The sequence below is a fragment of the Antedon bifida genome, chromosome 11, assembly GCF_963402885.1.
Source record: "Antedon bifida chromosome 11, ecAntBifi1.1, whole genome shotgun sequence".
In the NCBI taxonomy this organism is placed as follows: domain Eukaryota; kingdom Metazoa; phylum Echinodermata; class Crinoidea; order Comatulida; family Antedonidae; genus Antedon; species Antedon bifida.
Window position 1 is genome coordinate 4,457,703 of NC_136236.1, and position 14,893 is coordinate 4,472,595.

The 14,893-nt window shown below is 33.9% G+C and overlaps 4 protein-coding genes across 8 annotated transcripts in view; 2 read left to right on the forward strand and 2 right to left on the reverse strand.

Moving 5' to 3' along the window:
* Positions 1-10: 10 nt before the first annotated feature.
* LOC144856574 (RNA-splicing ligase RtcB homolog) lies at positions 11-8,674 on the reverse strand. Of its 2 annotated transcripts, none has more exons than XM_078714595.1 (14): positions 8,542-8,674; positions 8,154-8,297; positions 7,798-7,876; positions 7,556-7,672; positions 7,246-7,453; positions 6,763-6,812; positions 6,569-6,675; positions 6,237-6,396; positions 5,971-6,146; positions 5,659-5,753; positions 5,143-5,236; positions 4,797-4,907; positions 3,771-3,890; positions 11-2,695 (listed from the first exon to the last, which is right to left on the reverse strand). In XM_078714595.1, the coding sequence occupies exons 2-14, from the start codon at positions 8,247-8,249 to the stop codon at positions 2,588-2,590; spliced, it is 1,521 nt and encodes a 506-aa protein (XP_078570721.1). In that variant the 5' UTR covers positions 8,250-8,297; positions 8,542-8,674; the 3' UTR covers positions 11-2,587. The 2 variants fall into 2 exon arrangements, with proteins under 2 accessions (XP_078570721.1, XP_078570722.1); XM_078714596.1 differs by having other exon boundaries at positions 8,557-8,668.
* An 85-nt stretch (positions 8,675-8,759) lies between these two features.
* LOC144856506 (uncharacterized) lies at positions 8,760-12,339 on the forward strand. Its single transcript, XM_078714510.1, has 3 exons — positions 8,760-8,852; positions 9,331-9,411; positions 9,805-12,339. Exons 2-3 carry the CDS (start codon positions 9,375-9,377, stop codon positions 11,682-11,684), a joined length of 1,917 nt encoding a protein of 638 aa, XP_078570636.1. The 5' UTR covers positions 8,760-8,852; positions 9,331-9,374; the 3' UTR covers positions 11,685-12,339.
* Positions 12,340-12,382: 43 nt separating this feature from the next.
* LOC144856507 (YY1-associated factor 2-like) lies at positions 12,383-14,519 on the reverse strand. 2 transcript variants are annotated; one of them, XM_078714511.1, is made up of 4 exons: positions 14,361-14,519; positions 13,578-13,703; positions 13,365-13,478; positions 12,383-12,890 (listed from the first exon to the last, which is right to left on the reverse strand). In XM_078714511.1, the coding sequence occupies exons 1-4, from the start codon at positions 14,378-14,380 to the stop codon at positions 12,701-12,703; spliced, it is 450 nt and encodes a 149-aa protein (XP_078570637.1). In that variant the 5' UTR covers positions 14,381-14,519; the 3' UTR covers positions 12,383-12,700. The 2 variants fall into 2 exon arrangements, with proteins under 2 accessions (XP_078570637.1, XP_078570638.1); XM_078714512.1 differs by having other exon boundaries at positions 13,578-13,700; positions 14,361-14,517.
* Positions 14,520-14,582: 63 nt separating this feature from the next.
* LOC144855830 (lectin BRA-3-like) overlaps positions 14,583-14,893 on the forward strand; it is a 53,303-nt gene continuing 52,992 nt past the window's right edge. The window contains exon 1 of one of the 3 annotated variants that reach the window (XM_078713776.1): positions 14,583-14,668. The gene's annotated coding sequence lies outside the window, so the exon portion shown is untranslated. Of the gene's footprint in view, positions 14,766-14,893 lie in introns of all 3 variants that reach the window. The other 2 variants (XM_078713774.1, XM_078713775.1) reach the window with 2 other exon arrangements.

Below are 14,893 nucleotides of genomic sequence, written 5' to 3' on the forward strand. Positions count from 1 at the left end.
TGTTTATATTTCTGTTTTACAAACTATGAAAATCTCATAAAAAGATCTTTCTATGGTGAACATACATTTAAAAAAGGCAAAAATAATTTGAATATTGAATTAAAGAAAAAATATCATTTTAAACATAAATATAGACACCAATGACTTTGGGTCCCTTGAAGATGTTACTAGATTATGGGGCCTAGGCTAGAAATAACTTACCTATCATTCCCTATTTTTTTAATAGTGAAATATACACATTTTCCACAAATAATAATTCAAATTAATTATATCTTGTGCTTTGATCTCTATGGAAAAAAGCGCTTTATAAATTATTAGAATATTCAAATATATATATATTTTTGGATATAACTAATGATATTGAAAAAAACATTAACTAAAATGCTTGGATATCTTTGAACAAAGTATGAGTGGGAGTGTGTGTGTGAATATCAGCTATGCATAACAAAGGAAGTATAACAATGCATGGATCATCTGAATGGTTTATATAAATCAATGATTATATTACTAAGCCAGCTTAACCACAGCAAAAATACAGTAGAACCTCTATTAAGGGGACACTTTCAGGATCAAAGTATACCTTTAATAGTGGTGTTATAGGGGTGTTACCTAAATAACTGAGGATTGGCCATAGTTTTAAACATAGCAACTCGTTTCACAGGAAAGTGCCCCTTTAATAGGGGGTTGTACTGTATAGTCTAAATCTAACCAAACGTTATTGTTGCATTGGTTTGAACGACCCACTACATACATTAGTGGAATTTTCCACATATCTGGATTTTCCCACTTCCCTGGGTTTTCTCACTTCAGCAGTACCCTCTACTGATTCCTACGGTAACTATGATATCTTAATAATTCTTGTAAAGCAAGGATAATATTAGGAAAACCTTAATCTATCAATCAAAATCAAAATGTTACTTTTTATTAGGCAGTGGTTATATTTTAATTAAGTCTTTCCTTTTAAATTATTCCTGAATAATTTATTGCAATGCATAAGGTAAAACCTGCAGTCTTCAAATAAATATATTACATTTTTACAAAATTACACAAATTAATAGTAAAAAAAAAAAATTCTTTTAGATAGAAGTTTAGGGACTTTCCCTTAATTAAACCAAAAATATTTTCAAAGGGATTTCTCAAATATACCATTTAAAAAAAAGCAATTACTGAAAATGATGATTTTTTTCATGAAAACTGAAAGGTCCTTTGATTAGTTTCAACAGAAATTCTTATTTCTATGGTTTCAATTACCAAAGTAAAATACATATCTATATTGTATTTCTACACTTTATACAGTGATGAAATATTACATTTTAAAGATGTATTGTCCCCCTGAATTTTTTTAACAATTTTCTGTTGAATATGGGATATTCCATTTTAATGTTACAAAGTTATTCACTTTGAAATAAAAATTAGATCGAAAAAGAAATAATTTACCAGAAAACAGATTTAAAGCAAAAATAGTAATTTCCAACAGGTTTTTGATTGAATTTAACTATTTATTTTGTCTTTTTCAAGTGAAAATATTATTTTTTTTCCATTTTCTTTCTTTCTATATAAGTTAATCACAGAAGTGATTAACTTGATTAAATCTGCAAAATAACCTATTCAAAGTCTGATTTTATTAATCTTTTCATGTTTTTGAGGGACAATACATCTTTAAGCATGGGATGTAATATATTGTGGTGGATACAATAATCTGACATTGTATTTACGATTCAATAATTTCTGATATTGTAGCATGACATCAACTGGCCCTCCGGCATCGATGCTAAAAAGTAGGAAACACGATACTCACAGGATTGTAATATCATTAGTAGACATTTTCAAGAAAAACCAATAGTAGTCTACTGTATTCACATAGAAAACATACATGCTATGGAGGTTTGCAATTGCAATAAAAAATCCATCCTAACCATTTTTTGGAATATGTACTATTGATTTCACCACCTCTTCACACCCCTCTAACTAAATTTTTAAATGCAAAAGATAAACTATAATAAATGCAGCACTTCTCTTTATAATTTGTAGGCCTTGGGCTACGCTTTTCCATTTCCCCACCCCTCTTTAAAAATCCTGGATACACCACTGACTTCAAGATGTGATCCATGAAAATGAAGATTACATGATATTATGTTTTGAAAGTTTGTAAATATGATTTCTTTTGCGTACCATATGCATTATTTAAAATAAAAAAACATTTGTAATTTTCTGTATATTAAATGAAGACACTGTTTTCATATATAAAGGTGGTTAAGTTTCATAGTATGTCAAATTATTCTACTGCAGTTACTTCAGTAATTATACAGTATTTTGCTCACTGTTGTTAATGAAATTATTTAGAAACCAATATGTTATTGCAGTAAAATATATAGTTACTGTAGTAATGTGTTTACTATAGCTTTGTTATCACGATTTTCCAGAGTATTACTGTTGCTTATTAAATATTATAGAGAGAGAGTGAGAGAGAGGAAAGCACCTTCAGCCATTACTACTGTATGTTCTACAAACAGTACATCATTATTCTGAATTTGGACTCCCTTGAGCTGCAACGCCTCTCAGAGTTTCCCCAGAGGATTTTCGCACTTCATCCTTTAATGACTGCGATTGGTCGAAGCTTAATTGCTTTCTTACTGATACCAGCAGCATGACACGTATCAACTACATCCGTCACATTTTTGTACGACTCTGGAGCCTAGAAAATATAATTATATAGACCAAATCATTCCTGCTTTCAGTGTGTTAACATACTATATATACACACAGAAATTCTCACCTTAAAACACTATCATATTTTCCTATTTATAATATCAACACAGATTTGATTTCTTTTCTTATATTATTATTTGCATATGTTGATAATTAAAATAAATCACACATTTAAAACACAATAATATTATATTATACTGCATTAATACCTTATAAATTTTAATGTATTTGATGTTAGATACTGTATAGTATGGATGAACCACTTTTTGTGTGTGCCACAGATGTAAAGGTGTAATTTCCAAATAAATTGATTGATATTGCTACAAAGGTTATGTTATAATATGTGTATTCCTCGAAATTTGCATAATTCACTAGAAGGATCTCCAAGGAACAATAATGAAATTAGTAACTATTTGCCGACAAATTAATTAAATTACACAGACTACATTATTAACAGTGTCAAATGTAAGCCTTCATTCTTCCCGCTAATATTCTACATTACAAACATTAAATCCTAGCTTGCAGCTATTATGAATGGTAATGTAACCTCTGCTGCAGGTTACACTAATGCGGGAAGCTGGTTATGGTGTCAAAATGTATACAAATAATGAATGTTTATGAGTTGAATGGGAATTATATTCAATGAGTTGAATGGGAATTATATTCCATGAGTTGAAAGATTGACTGTTCTATTTAATGATGGAGAACAGTTAGGCTTTCAATCAATATTCTCCCCATTTAAATAATAACATATTATTTTTTTGATAAACTAATATTCAATTAATCTGCTAATGTCCATCTTGAATCAATGGCTAGGCCATTTAACTAGGCAGTTTTACACCGCAGGTTGGTTTTCGAACTCCCAACAACCATCATCCTTGCATGGCACACACTTTTATAAAAATCTGAATGCAATAGAACCATTCAATAGAACCATTAAACATCACTTTTCTGTTATATCTGTGCAGTAGAACTAATACTTAATGGCACATGATATGAACTTAACCAATCAGATATCAAGAATAAACTTAGTTCTAAGTCCAAGTGAACTTTAACCTTACCTCTTCCATAACCAACTTTGGTGATGCTACCCTGATTGATATTCCTTGGCCTGCAAGTTTATCCAGAACTGTTTGGTAATCTAGATTACGTCGTGACTTGGCTCGAGATAATGCTCGCCCCTAGAGAAATAAGACCACAAATCAAAGCCTTCACAATTAAACCCAGGAAAGAATTTGAAAAAAAAAAACCATTTTCAAGGCCTAATACATGAGTGACAGTTATTATATAGATATTCTATAGAATGTTTGTCTGTGAAATTTAATATGTACCATATATTATTTTCAATGGGCTAGAAAGAAAGAATTGTACACATCACTATTAACTGAGGGACTATCAAACCTTGTAATAACACACGTGAAAATTTGGTAAAATCATCCTTTTAAAATGTTTAATGAAAAAGAAAACAATGTTTTGTATGATTAGAACTAGACAAGTAAGGTTTCACGGTACAGCGCACTTATCAACATATTGTGGTAAACTCTATACAGCAATGTCATGTATCAAAAGGTCAATTTAATTTGAATGTGTACTAGGCACGGAAAGGTCAATGGGGAGTGACATTATAATAAGTGACATCATTTTAGCTGTGTAACTCCAAATGTTTGATCGGGGAGAGTGCCACTGCATTGCAAATATATTTGGCTGGGGACCAGATGTTGCATGTTAAATTAATGTTATGTTTATGCATAGTATATAACTCTGGTCAGTGCATCCACGACGTGTGTTCTCTCATCAATGACACAGGCTGTGTAAACCACTACTTCGATGTAACCCCGCCATACTTGTTTTGAATAGTGTACTGGTTTATTTAAAAAGCACATGAGTGAATGTTCACTGAACCATTTATAGTCTTTATCTGAGAAGACACAATCTACACATAGAACTATGGTACGTGTCGGAACAGGAAATTATGATTACGAATATTATGATTCTACTGTACATTGTACTGGTACCCTAGATAAACCATGAAGAATGTCACTGTCCAACTAGTTTGATAGTGTAGACAGAGCTTTAGATAAACCTACAGCTCCATGACATGTTGTTCCAAATGTTTCCTCCATACCCTTGTCAGTACCGGTTAATACGTAGCTGCATGTACCCATAGTGCCTCCAATCAGAACAGGCTGACCTGTTAGCTACATCAACAAAAATTAGTTACAAATTAGCATAAAAAATAGTGCTTAAGTGTAAATAAATGAAGAATGGTCTTATGATGGGGAGCTTGCCTTATAATTCTCTGGTATTAGGTTCAGGTCGTATTGTCTGATTATCCTCAGCGATTGAGTTTTTTTTTGGTAGAGCTTAAATTCCTATTGCCTAATATTCTTTCTAATAGTATTTTCATAAACAGCTGCAACTTAATAATCTTACCTGATAGTCAACCGGAATGAGAGGATGATGCGGTGGGAATGCTCTAGTGGATCCCTTACGATGCACTAGTAACGTTTTTTGCTTACCATCTACCATGTACACACGGTTTAGTTAAGGCTAAAACAATGTTTAGTTCACATGACGTCTTGATCATTAGCAGCTCTCGACTAATGACAGGGATTGGAAGTGAGAAGTTGTGAAGATTTTACAACTTAGCACAGTCAACATATGGAGGAAGTACAGTTCACATTATATATCTGGTATAAGTCAACCCCTCCACCTCCTTTGTATGAAGTGCAATGTTTGTGTATCTTGGTTAGTGTAAAGCTCTGTCCACACTATCAAACTTTAAGGGCCAATAAAATGTGATGTGCCTATATATAGACACGATGATGTCATATCACTACCATATTGGGCATATCACTACCATATTTGGGCACATCACATTTTTAAAAAACTAGTTTGATAGTGTAGACAGCTTAAGACTAGATTTTTCTAATAAATAAAACAAAGGATATGTGTTCTTCAACTTTAGCGATATTGTGAGATACGTCATAGATAACATGCATGTCAAGGTCATCAGGTGTCGAGTGGAACTGCTTTGCAAATGCCTAAAAAAGGAACATTTTAAATTACTTTTGATTGGTTTATGAAACTAGAATTGCATATCTTATGTTCTACTGTCAGTAAACTTGCCAGCAGGCCTACATATGATTAGGCAACCTTCCATATATCTAAGCCTGAGTAGGTTAAACACAAGACCAAGCTTATTATCTCATCCCAAAATCATGTGATCAAACATTCTAAATATAGAATAAAAATGATTACCTGTCTTGTAAGAAATGTCATGCTTGACCGATTAACCCAAGCAAAGTTTGCAGCAGCCGCCATTGCCTTCAGATAGTCTTGACCTTCTTGTGAATGGATACGTGCACACGCAAGCTGACGATCATTCACTGCTATGTTGTCACGCTTCATTGCTTTCTCCATTTGAACTAATGCATCTAAAAAAGCAAAGATTGTTTTAATTTCAGTTCAGCAGCATAGAAAGACCAGGCCTAAAAAGTACTTGAAAACAAACTTGTGTGCCTTACCTGTAGCTACTTGATGACCAAACCCTCGACTTCCACTGTGAACCATTACACATATCTGGCCTTTGCGTTCAATGCCCATCTTCTGTGCTGTGTGGCGATCATAAATGTCATCTACTACTTGGATTTCTGCGTAGTGATTTCCAGCACCGAGTGTTCCAAGCTGCAAAAATGCACAAATTATATTTAATAAAAACTCCGAAAGCTGCGAGAGTTTCAAAAGCCTTGTAAGAATGTGAAAATCATTCATTTGGCAACCATTTTTTGCAGGAGTTCAACAGCCTATAAAATGAATGTGCAACTCAATTGTTTTTTTAAACAAAGTAAATACAGACCTGTGGTAGTCCCCTTTTCTTAGCTCGTGCGCTGACCTTTGTGGGGTCGGCCTGCAGCATTCGACCATACTCCTCACAATGTTCTTTGTCTTCTGCCCATGCATAGCCTATTAAAATAAACAATGATCTCAATAAACACAATATAATAATATAATATAGGCGCGACCTTTACATATAATTATAGTCATGTATACCTTCTCGTAATGACCAATCCATACCCATCTCAAGTGCCTCTTCCAATTCCCTAGAATAAAATAAAATCATTAAAGATAAGGTTAGCAATATCGTGTATTTAAATAGGTTGATAAGGTACAGCAAGAAGCTTTGCCATTAAAAAATAAACCTATGCATAGCATACAGTTGGATGACATTTGTTATGTTTCATATTCTCTAGATTTACAGTGATTTGTATTGTATGGTATTAGTATTAAGGATCTTTCACACCTGTTCCGGTCCCAGTCCAGGTTCACTGCAGATTGTGTATACAGCATTAGCGTATTTTATTTTTTATGGTTAAGTGCACATCGAATAAACAGATTGGCAAATAGCCGCGTGGAGCGTCATGAAAACAAAAAATTAAGATTCAATTTTATTTGACGAAGCCGGACCGGGTGTAAAAGTTGCTTTATTCTGTATTCCTCTGCTGATGATAGTGAGTGCAACAAGAGTAAACTTACTTGGATCCCATCGGTATAACACCCTTTGAACCGACACCTACTGGAATGTGATCAAAGAGGGCCTGTGCCAACTGTTCTTTTACAGGGCTTACATCTTTTTCCGTAAGGTTTGTTCTGATAAGTCGTACACCGCAGTTTATATCAAATCCTACTCCTCCCGGTGACACAACAGATTCTGGGTTGCTCATATCAAAGGCTGCCATATTACCTAGATTATACAAACAGAAAACAAGTTTAATATTTTAAACTCAGATAGAGTAAAAAGTGACCATCAATATATCATTGCCAATGAATCACCAGCAACACTTACCTATTGCAAATCCATACCCAGAATGGAGATCCGGAAGACCAATGGATGCCTTGACAATACCTGGCAATGCTGCCACGTTCGCGATTTGTTTAACTCCAGGAAGAAAACCACCAAAACCTTCAGAAGAGACAAAAATAAGATAATGAATGGTTTTAAATCATGTGCATGAGATATTGTATTTGTGACATGTGATTTTATGAAATAAAGATTAATAATAATAAAAAAAATTGTATATTACTAACCTTGATTTCTACAGGAATTTCGAAGTTCTTCCAACATCAAATATTCTAGGTTTTTATTTACATAAAAGAGGCCTTCAACCTAAAAAAGATAAAAAAAGTTAAATTTGTCATATCCATAATGAAATCCATCTGCGTCAGAAAAATATCCTTGATTTGTGCACTTTGAACTTTTGGTTGTTTTAAATTAAATGTGTAATTGCACAATGATGTGTAATGTCACACCGAATGATGTCATCATGAAGGACAACTTCAGATTTTGCTCAAAAATTTGAGCTTTAGCTTATATCGGAGGATATTATATATTCAGTTGGTACCGATAATGTACATTAACAACTTCAAATGACAAAAGGTCTTACCTGCATGTTCGGTACAAATCCTTTCTTTATTCTCCAGCAACAGTCAGATATTCTTGTGAGATATTCCATCTCTTGGTTGTAACTTCTTGAACTCATCTTGAACAATTTTTAGACTTCTTGAAAGTAGTAGTAGTCCTAATTAATCTAGAGTAGAGTAGGCACCTATAATTAATGGTATTGTACTTGTGTGTGGTCAAAGAATAAAAATATATGTATACAAATTAACAGTATATATAATATAATAATATTATATATAAATATTAAATAATTCTTTTATTTAGCAGTTTTGCAGCCCCTGTGCCCTATACTATACTCTAGTACAGCCAGTGCAGCAGCAGTGTGTCACAAAATATCATTTTCACAACAAATAATTATCCTCAATACTCACAATTTGTTGACTTACTGAATGGCAAATTTATGAACAAAAGTTCACTGTTCTTGATAATTTTAGTACATTCAGAATTATGAAATACAAGATATTTTGTACTTATATAACAAACAGCACTGTAGGTACACTGGATTGCGCCACATGAATGAAATTCAGCGAGAGCGCCCTCTACATTTATTCGCTGGTCGAAGTTCGCGGGGAAAAAAGTATTGTAGAATTAAGCATGCACACTAAAAACTAGCGCACAAGATAGAAGCCTAGCTTATTAGTAGGCCTAGGCCAAAAATTAACTACTATTGTACAAATAAAAAGTCTGTTTTTAATACTATCTTAACATTTGCTGCCGTTCCTTAGGCTAGGCCTACCTAGTAAGTTAGGACAGATAGGCTACTGTCTATAAAAATAAATAGGCCTAGGGCCCATCTAGCTTTTCTATACTCTAGAGGGCCAGGTCTATGCTAGTTTTACTAGGCTAGCCACTACATCCTAGAGCTATAGTTTCAAATTCAGGAGAGAGGCCTATTAAAGACTGAGATGATGCTCAGGGCAGTGTAGTTTAGGAGTAGAGATTATTAATAAATAAATAAATAATGCAACATTTATATCGCTAATTACGTGAAGATCAGCCTAGGTATTATAATTCATAATTATAATAATGATAAATGATGATGATCGATGTTCTTTCCCGGTAAGAATACTACTACTAACTAGACAGTGGGGGGTGGAAGTAGGGCTTGTGGGCTGGTCTAACAATTATATTGCATTTTCTTAAACATTTTTTTCTGGCAGGTCAGTAAAAAAACAAGCTATATATACATACTATCTATGAATATATGATGGATACTGTTCATGAATGTGAGACTGAAAAAGGTTAGTTTAGTCTCAGTCGGCTCTCTTAAATTCTGCATGCCCTACTACAGTCACCTAGGTGATCTAAAAACAGGATGCTGAGCTCCAGAGATCAAAGGGTTTATCTGTGGCTGTGACACGATCAGTTCCACGTCCCTTAACACTGCGCGCCACATATAGTACAGTACTGTACAGTATTTGTCGCAGCCAGACATAAGATCAAAGGAATGTGTGTTATGAGTTCCTATATTGGCAAGGCGAGCTCAGTGTCCTGTTAGATTCCCTTGGTTCCACCAATCCACCTACCTTATAAGGTCTCACCATAATCAAACCAGTCCTTACCTTTCCTATTGTTAGGCATAGAACACGATTATACAAACATTTTAAAAGAAATTGTGCTATTATTTCTTATAGAGGTCAATGATATTCAAAATTCTGATGTCATGGTGAGTGCGGAAGAGTTGAGAAAAATTGCAAGTACTGAAAGCAGTGATGATCAGTCTGACAAGAGGTTAAAATTCAGTGGTGGTCAGTCTGACCAGAGGTCAAAATTCAGTGATGGTCAGTCTGATAAGAGGTCGAAGGAATATTCAGAAACTGTAAAATATCCAGAAGGAAAACAGAAATGTGAGCATTGTGATGAACTGTTTGAGCTAAATGATTTACAAATACATTTGGAGATACATATAAAGAGAGAAATAGTTCAGTGTGAACAGTGTGGTCAGACGTTTGACAATAAAAATGATTTGAAAAATCATATTAGTAAACATACAGAAAATGCACCATATACATGCCAACATTGTGAAGAGCAATATGCTTTTGAAAATGATTTGGAAATTCATTTAAAAACACACACAGGAAAATCGTGTTACGAATGTGAATATTGTGGAAAAGAATTTAACCAACGTGGCAACTTGGAGAGGCATCGTAGGACACATACAGGAGAGAAGCCTTATAAGTGTGAACAGTGTGAAAGAACGTTTAGTCGAAGAAGTTCTTTAAAGGTACATCTGAGGTTACACACGGGAGAGAAACCTTACAAATGTGAGCATTGTGAAAGGGCGTTCATTCAGAACAGTTCTTTAAAGGTGCATCTAAGATCACACACAGGTGAGAGACCGTTTGTATGTGACCATTGTGGGAAGAAATTTAACGAACATGGCACGTTGAAGTCTCATTTAAGGACACACACTGGAGAAAAGCCTTACCAGTGTGAACAGTGTGAAAAAGTGTTTAGTAGAAGAAGTTCTTTAAAGGTTCATCTGCGTTTACACACCGGTGAGAAACCTTACAAATGTGGGCATTGTGATAAGACGTTCAGTCAAAACAATGCTTTAAGAGTACACATGCGTTTACACATGGATAAGATCCAATTTACATGTGAACATTGTGGAAAGAAATGCATTAAACGAGATAATGACTTGGAAAACCAGGAACAATCACGCACTGAAGTTTGTGAACAGTGTGGACAGAAATGTAGTGAAAGTTCACCAACTTTGAAAAAGCAGTTGAAGATACGTAAACGTGAGAAAAGAAATGAATGTACACATTGTGGCAAGAAATTTAGGAACAGCAGTCACCTAAACGTACATCTGAGGTTACACACAGGGGAGATGCCTTATGAATGTGAACATTGCGGAAGGAAATTCAATGAACGTGGTACTTTAAAATCGCATTTAAGAACACATACTGGAGAAAAACCTTACAAATGTGAACATTGCGAAAAGTTGTTTAGTCGCAGTAATTCTTTAAAAGTACATATGCGGCTGCACACAGGAGAAAAGCCTTACAAATGCGAACTGTGTGATAAATGTTTTATCCAAGGCATATCTTTAAAAATACATCTAAGGTCACACACAGGCGAGATGCCGTTTGTGTGTGAGCATTGTGGGAAGAAATTTAAGGAACATGGTACATTGAAATCACATTTGAGAACACACACAGGAGAAAAGCCTTACAAATGTGGACATTGCGATAAGTCATTTAGTCAAAGTAGTTCTTTAAACGTACATCTAAGGCTACACACGAATGTGATGCCATTTGTGTGCGAGCATTGTGGGAAGAAGTTTAAGGAACAGGGTACTTTGAAATCTCACTTAAGAACACACACTGGGGAAAAGCCTTACAAATGTGAACATTGTGGTAAGGTGTTCAGTCAGAACAGTTCTTTGAAAGTACATCTGAGGCTACATACAGGTGAAAATACATTTGTTATTGACAATTGTGGAAAGAAAGTTGAAGAATATGACACGGAAAGTCAGGCATTATCACCCACAGTAAAGGAGCCTTTTTAATGTGAAAAAAAAATTCCAGAAATACTTCCAAACAATTCCACAGTAGCTTGTTTATAAACAAGATCATAATCATAGCTGGTCAGTGGAGGTTGCAATTTCGTTTGGGGAAAAAAGATATCAAACTAAACCAGGTTCGAACTTGGGAAAATAAAATACCTGTTTAAATAAAACTTGCTAAACTATAGAGGGTGCTATTTTAAAAATAAAAACATCCTAACATAGAAGGTGCTATTTAAACAGAAAAACGCTTTTCAAGGTAAGATGTTTGTGAGCAAGGCCATATACATGGCTGCAGTCGCATGCTCATATTTGAGTTAGTGTTTACCGACTGACATAGTGAGCCTGTAGAGTCGCGTTGCACGCGACTAAAACTAAACGCACAATATATAATGAACACTATTTATTTCTCTGCTATATTTATAACATAAAATACTAAATTTAAATACATAGTTTGAAATTCCAAGCAATAGATATTGATGAAAATATGTATAAACTGAATTATGTATGAATTGATTTTTTGTATGGTCAAATTTCCATAATTATGTATAGCATATGTACAGGAACTAATTTTTTTATTATACTGTATAAACATTTTAAATACAATTTTAGCATTCAATGTATTTATTTGACATTAGCTTTGTAAAAGAAATTTATAAATTATAATATGTGTAAAGGTGACAGACATATCGGAATAAAAATGTGTTGCTTTGTAACAATTTACTGAAATGATTAATTATGTACAAAATAAAAAATATCAATTAAATATTCTACTTACAGTCACTCAAAGATATATTTGCCATGCGAAAATAACACAAATGATTACATACATGATTTTGACTAGGTGTTGCCAATTATAGAGGTCCCACTCAGTACTGGGTTTCACCAAATATATTTTTATGTCTTTGCTGAAAATTTAAAAGGTTTAAACTTATCATAAAGTATAAACCTCTGCAACATTGATATGATAATGACCCCACTTATTTTACTTTAAACAAAAATTTGACCTAACATAAGAATCAGAGTTTATTCAAGTGATTATTTGTGTGATTTATATCAATGCTGCCTTGGCTACTGCTACTACACTCCGTGGTTGTGGACGACCTTGGATGAACCTTCTCTTTGTATTCTGTTATCACAATGGGAATATCGTTGACGGTTACTTCTGTCGTTATCGCTGAATTTCTGTCAACATTTTTTAACCTTGGTCTGAAATACGAAAACGTATGTAATAGTAACATTTTATATGTACTGGTAATAAGAGAAAATATTTAGTAAAAGTATTGTTAGTAAAGTTAGGTTAGCTGTATGCCATGTGTTTTTTACGCTGAGTAGTCTTCTGAATTTTAGTTTTTATGCTACAACAGTCTTCTGGAGCTTAATCTTGTTTAAATTCAACCAAAAATCCATTGGCTGGCAGCCAATTTGACAATTTTTGCTTTAAATTACACTTTTTTCAGGTAAATACATTTTTTTTTCGATCAAATTTTTGGTCAAAGTGGATAACTATTATGTTACATTAAAATGGAATATTCAACAAAAAATGTTGTAAGAATTTTTTTCAGGGGGACAATACATCTTTAAACAATTTTGTTAGAAATGCTATAATAGTATAATTGCAGTACATATTCATCAGCCAGTTTCATTCTTGCAAAGTTTATACTAAAGCATAAATAGACTTACCTATATTTCCTTTTGTGTTCTTTTTTACTGTTTTGTTTAACAGGTGGTGGTGGCTGAGCTAGTGCTTGTTGAGCTTGCTGTTGAGCAACCAACTGTGGGTTTAATCGTGGCTTTCTGTAAAATAAAAACATGAAATTTACTTTCTTAGACTACTTATGTGTATCACAACTGTGTGTAAGTAGTATAGGCTAAGCTTTATATTTAAATAGTTACCTTGTAGAAGTTCCTTTGCGTACATCACACATCTCGCATTTGAAAGCCTCGGGTGTGTTTTTGTAAGTGCACACACTGCAATCCCATGTTCCTTCATCTAATGCACGTAGACTACGCTTAATTCTTCTAAATGAAAAACAATAATTTCGTATGATCAGGCCTAGCTCTCTGCATGGCCTACTTAATTAACCCAGCAGGGCTAGTTAGCTAGGTACCAAAACAAAAACTGTTATCAAACAACAAATTTCCAATTTTATTTAGGCCTAGGGCCTACTGTGTTTATGAATATTGGTATGGACAATAATAAAAGTTTTTTAATTTTTAAATAAAATTTAGATGTATTTATTGGTTGCAAAATTGTCTGTTTAATTCAAAATTAAAAGCTGCTGATCTTTCAAAAAGAACACTAGGTATGATTTAGTAGGTAAACAAGAAACAATAATAATTATAATAATTAATATTATTACAGTATACTGTATATACAGTATTATTATTTATTAATGATATTAATTAAAATAAAGGAAACATACAAAAGTAAATTAAATGCACATGATACATAGGCCTACCAATACAATGCATTTCGTCCTTTTTATGTACTGTAATAGGGACGAAACGACTGAAAAACAGCTACCTCGCACATCAACTTATCCAGAGCTTCAGCTAGCCTACACTAGCTAGTTAGGTAGGCCGGAACTAAAGGCTAGGCCTAGCCTAATAAGTAATATATTTAGGCCTGGCCCCTTTAATACGATACGTTATAATGATATGATTTTTAATACCTACCCACTACTACTTCGCTGCATACTGTGTACACGTGCCTAACCAACTCAAAGCACAAGTATTGTAATAAATTACTAAAAAATTCAACTATTGGAAACGACCAACATTTAGGCTAGCCCCATTTCTCGCGCGTCGCTCGACATTATAGCGCCACCACCATGTCTACGCTGTAGGTAATAGAGGGCGCTTAACTGCTGATGTTTTATTGGCTCAACATGCGCGCTCAATTGAATGAAGGAAAAAATGAGGGAAACATGAAAGATTTTCACTTGATGTGTTACTTTTATCTGTCAGTAGTATCACCCAAAAAGGTAAAATAGCTGTCTAGGATCCATTAAAATCTACTGATTTGAAGGAATATTTATTGGAGGCCTTTTTTTGACTGAAAATTGAAGTTGCAACTGACAGGTAGGCCCATGCCATATGGTAGGCCTGGGTAGGATACTAACTAGGCCTAGGCCTAGTCGGATCGTCTAGTAATTAGGTGAGGTGAGGGTGAGGCCTAGCCTACACACACCGATTGCTTGGGATTTTTC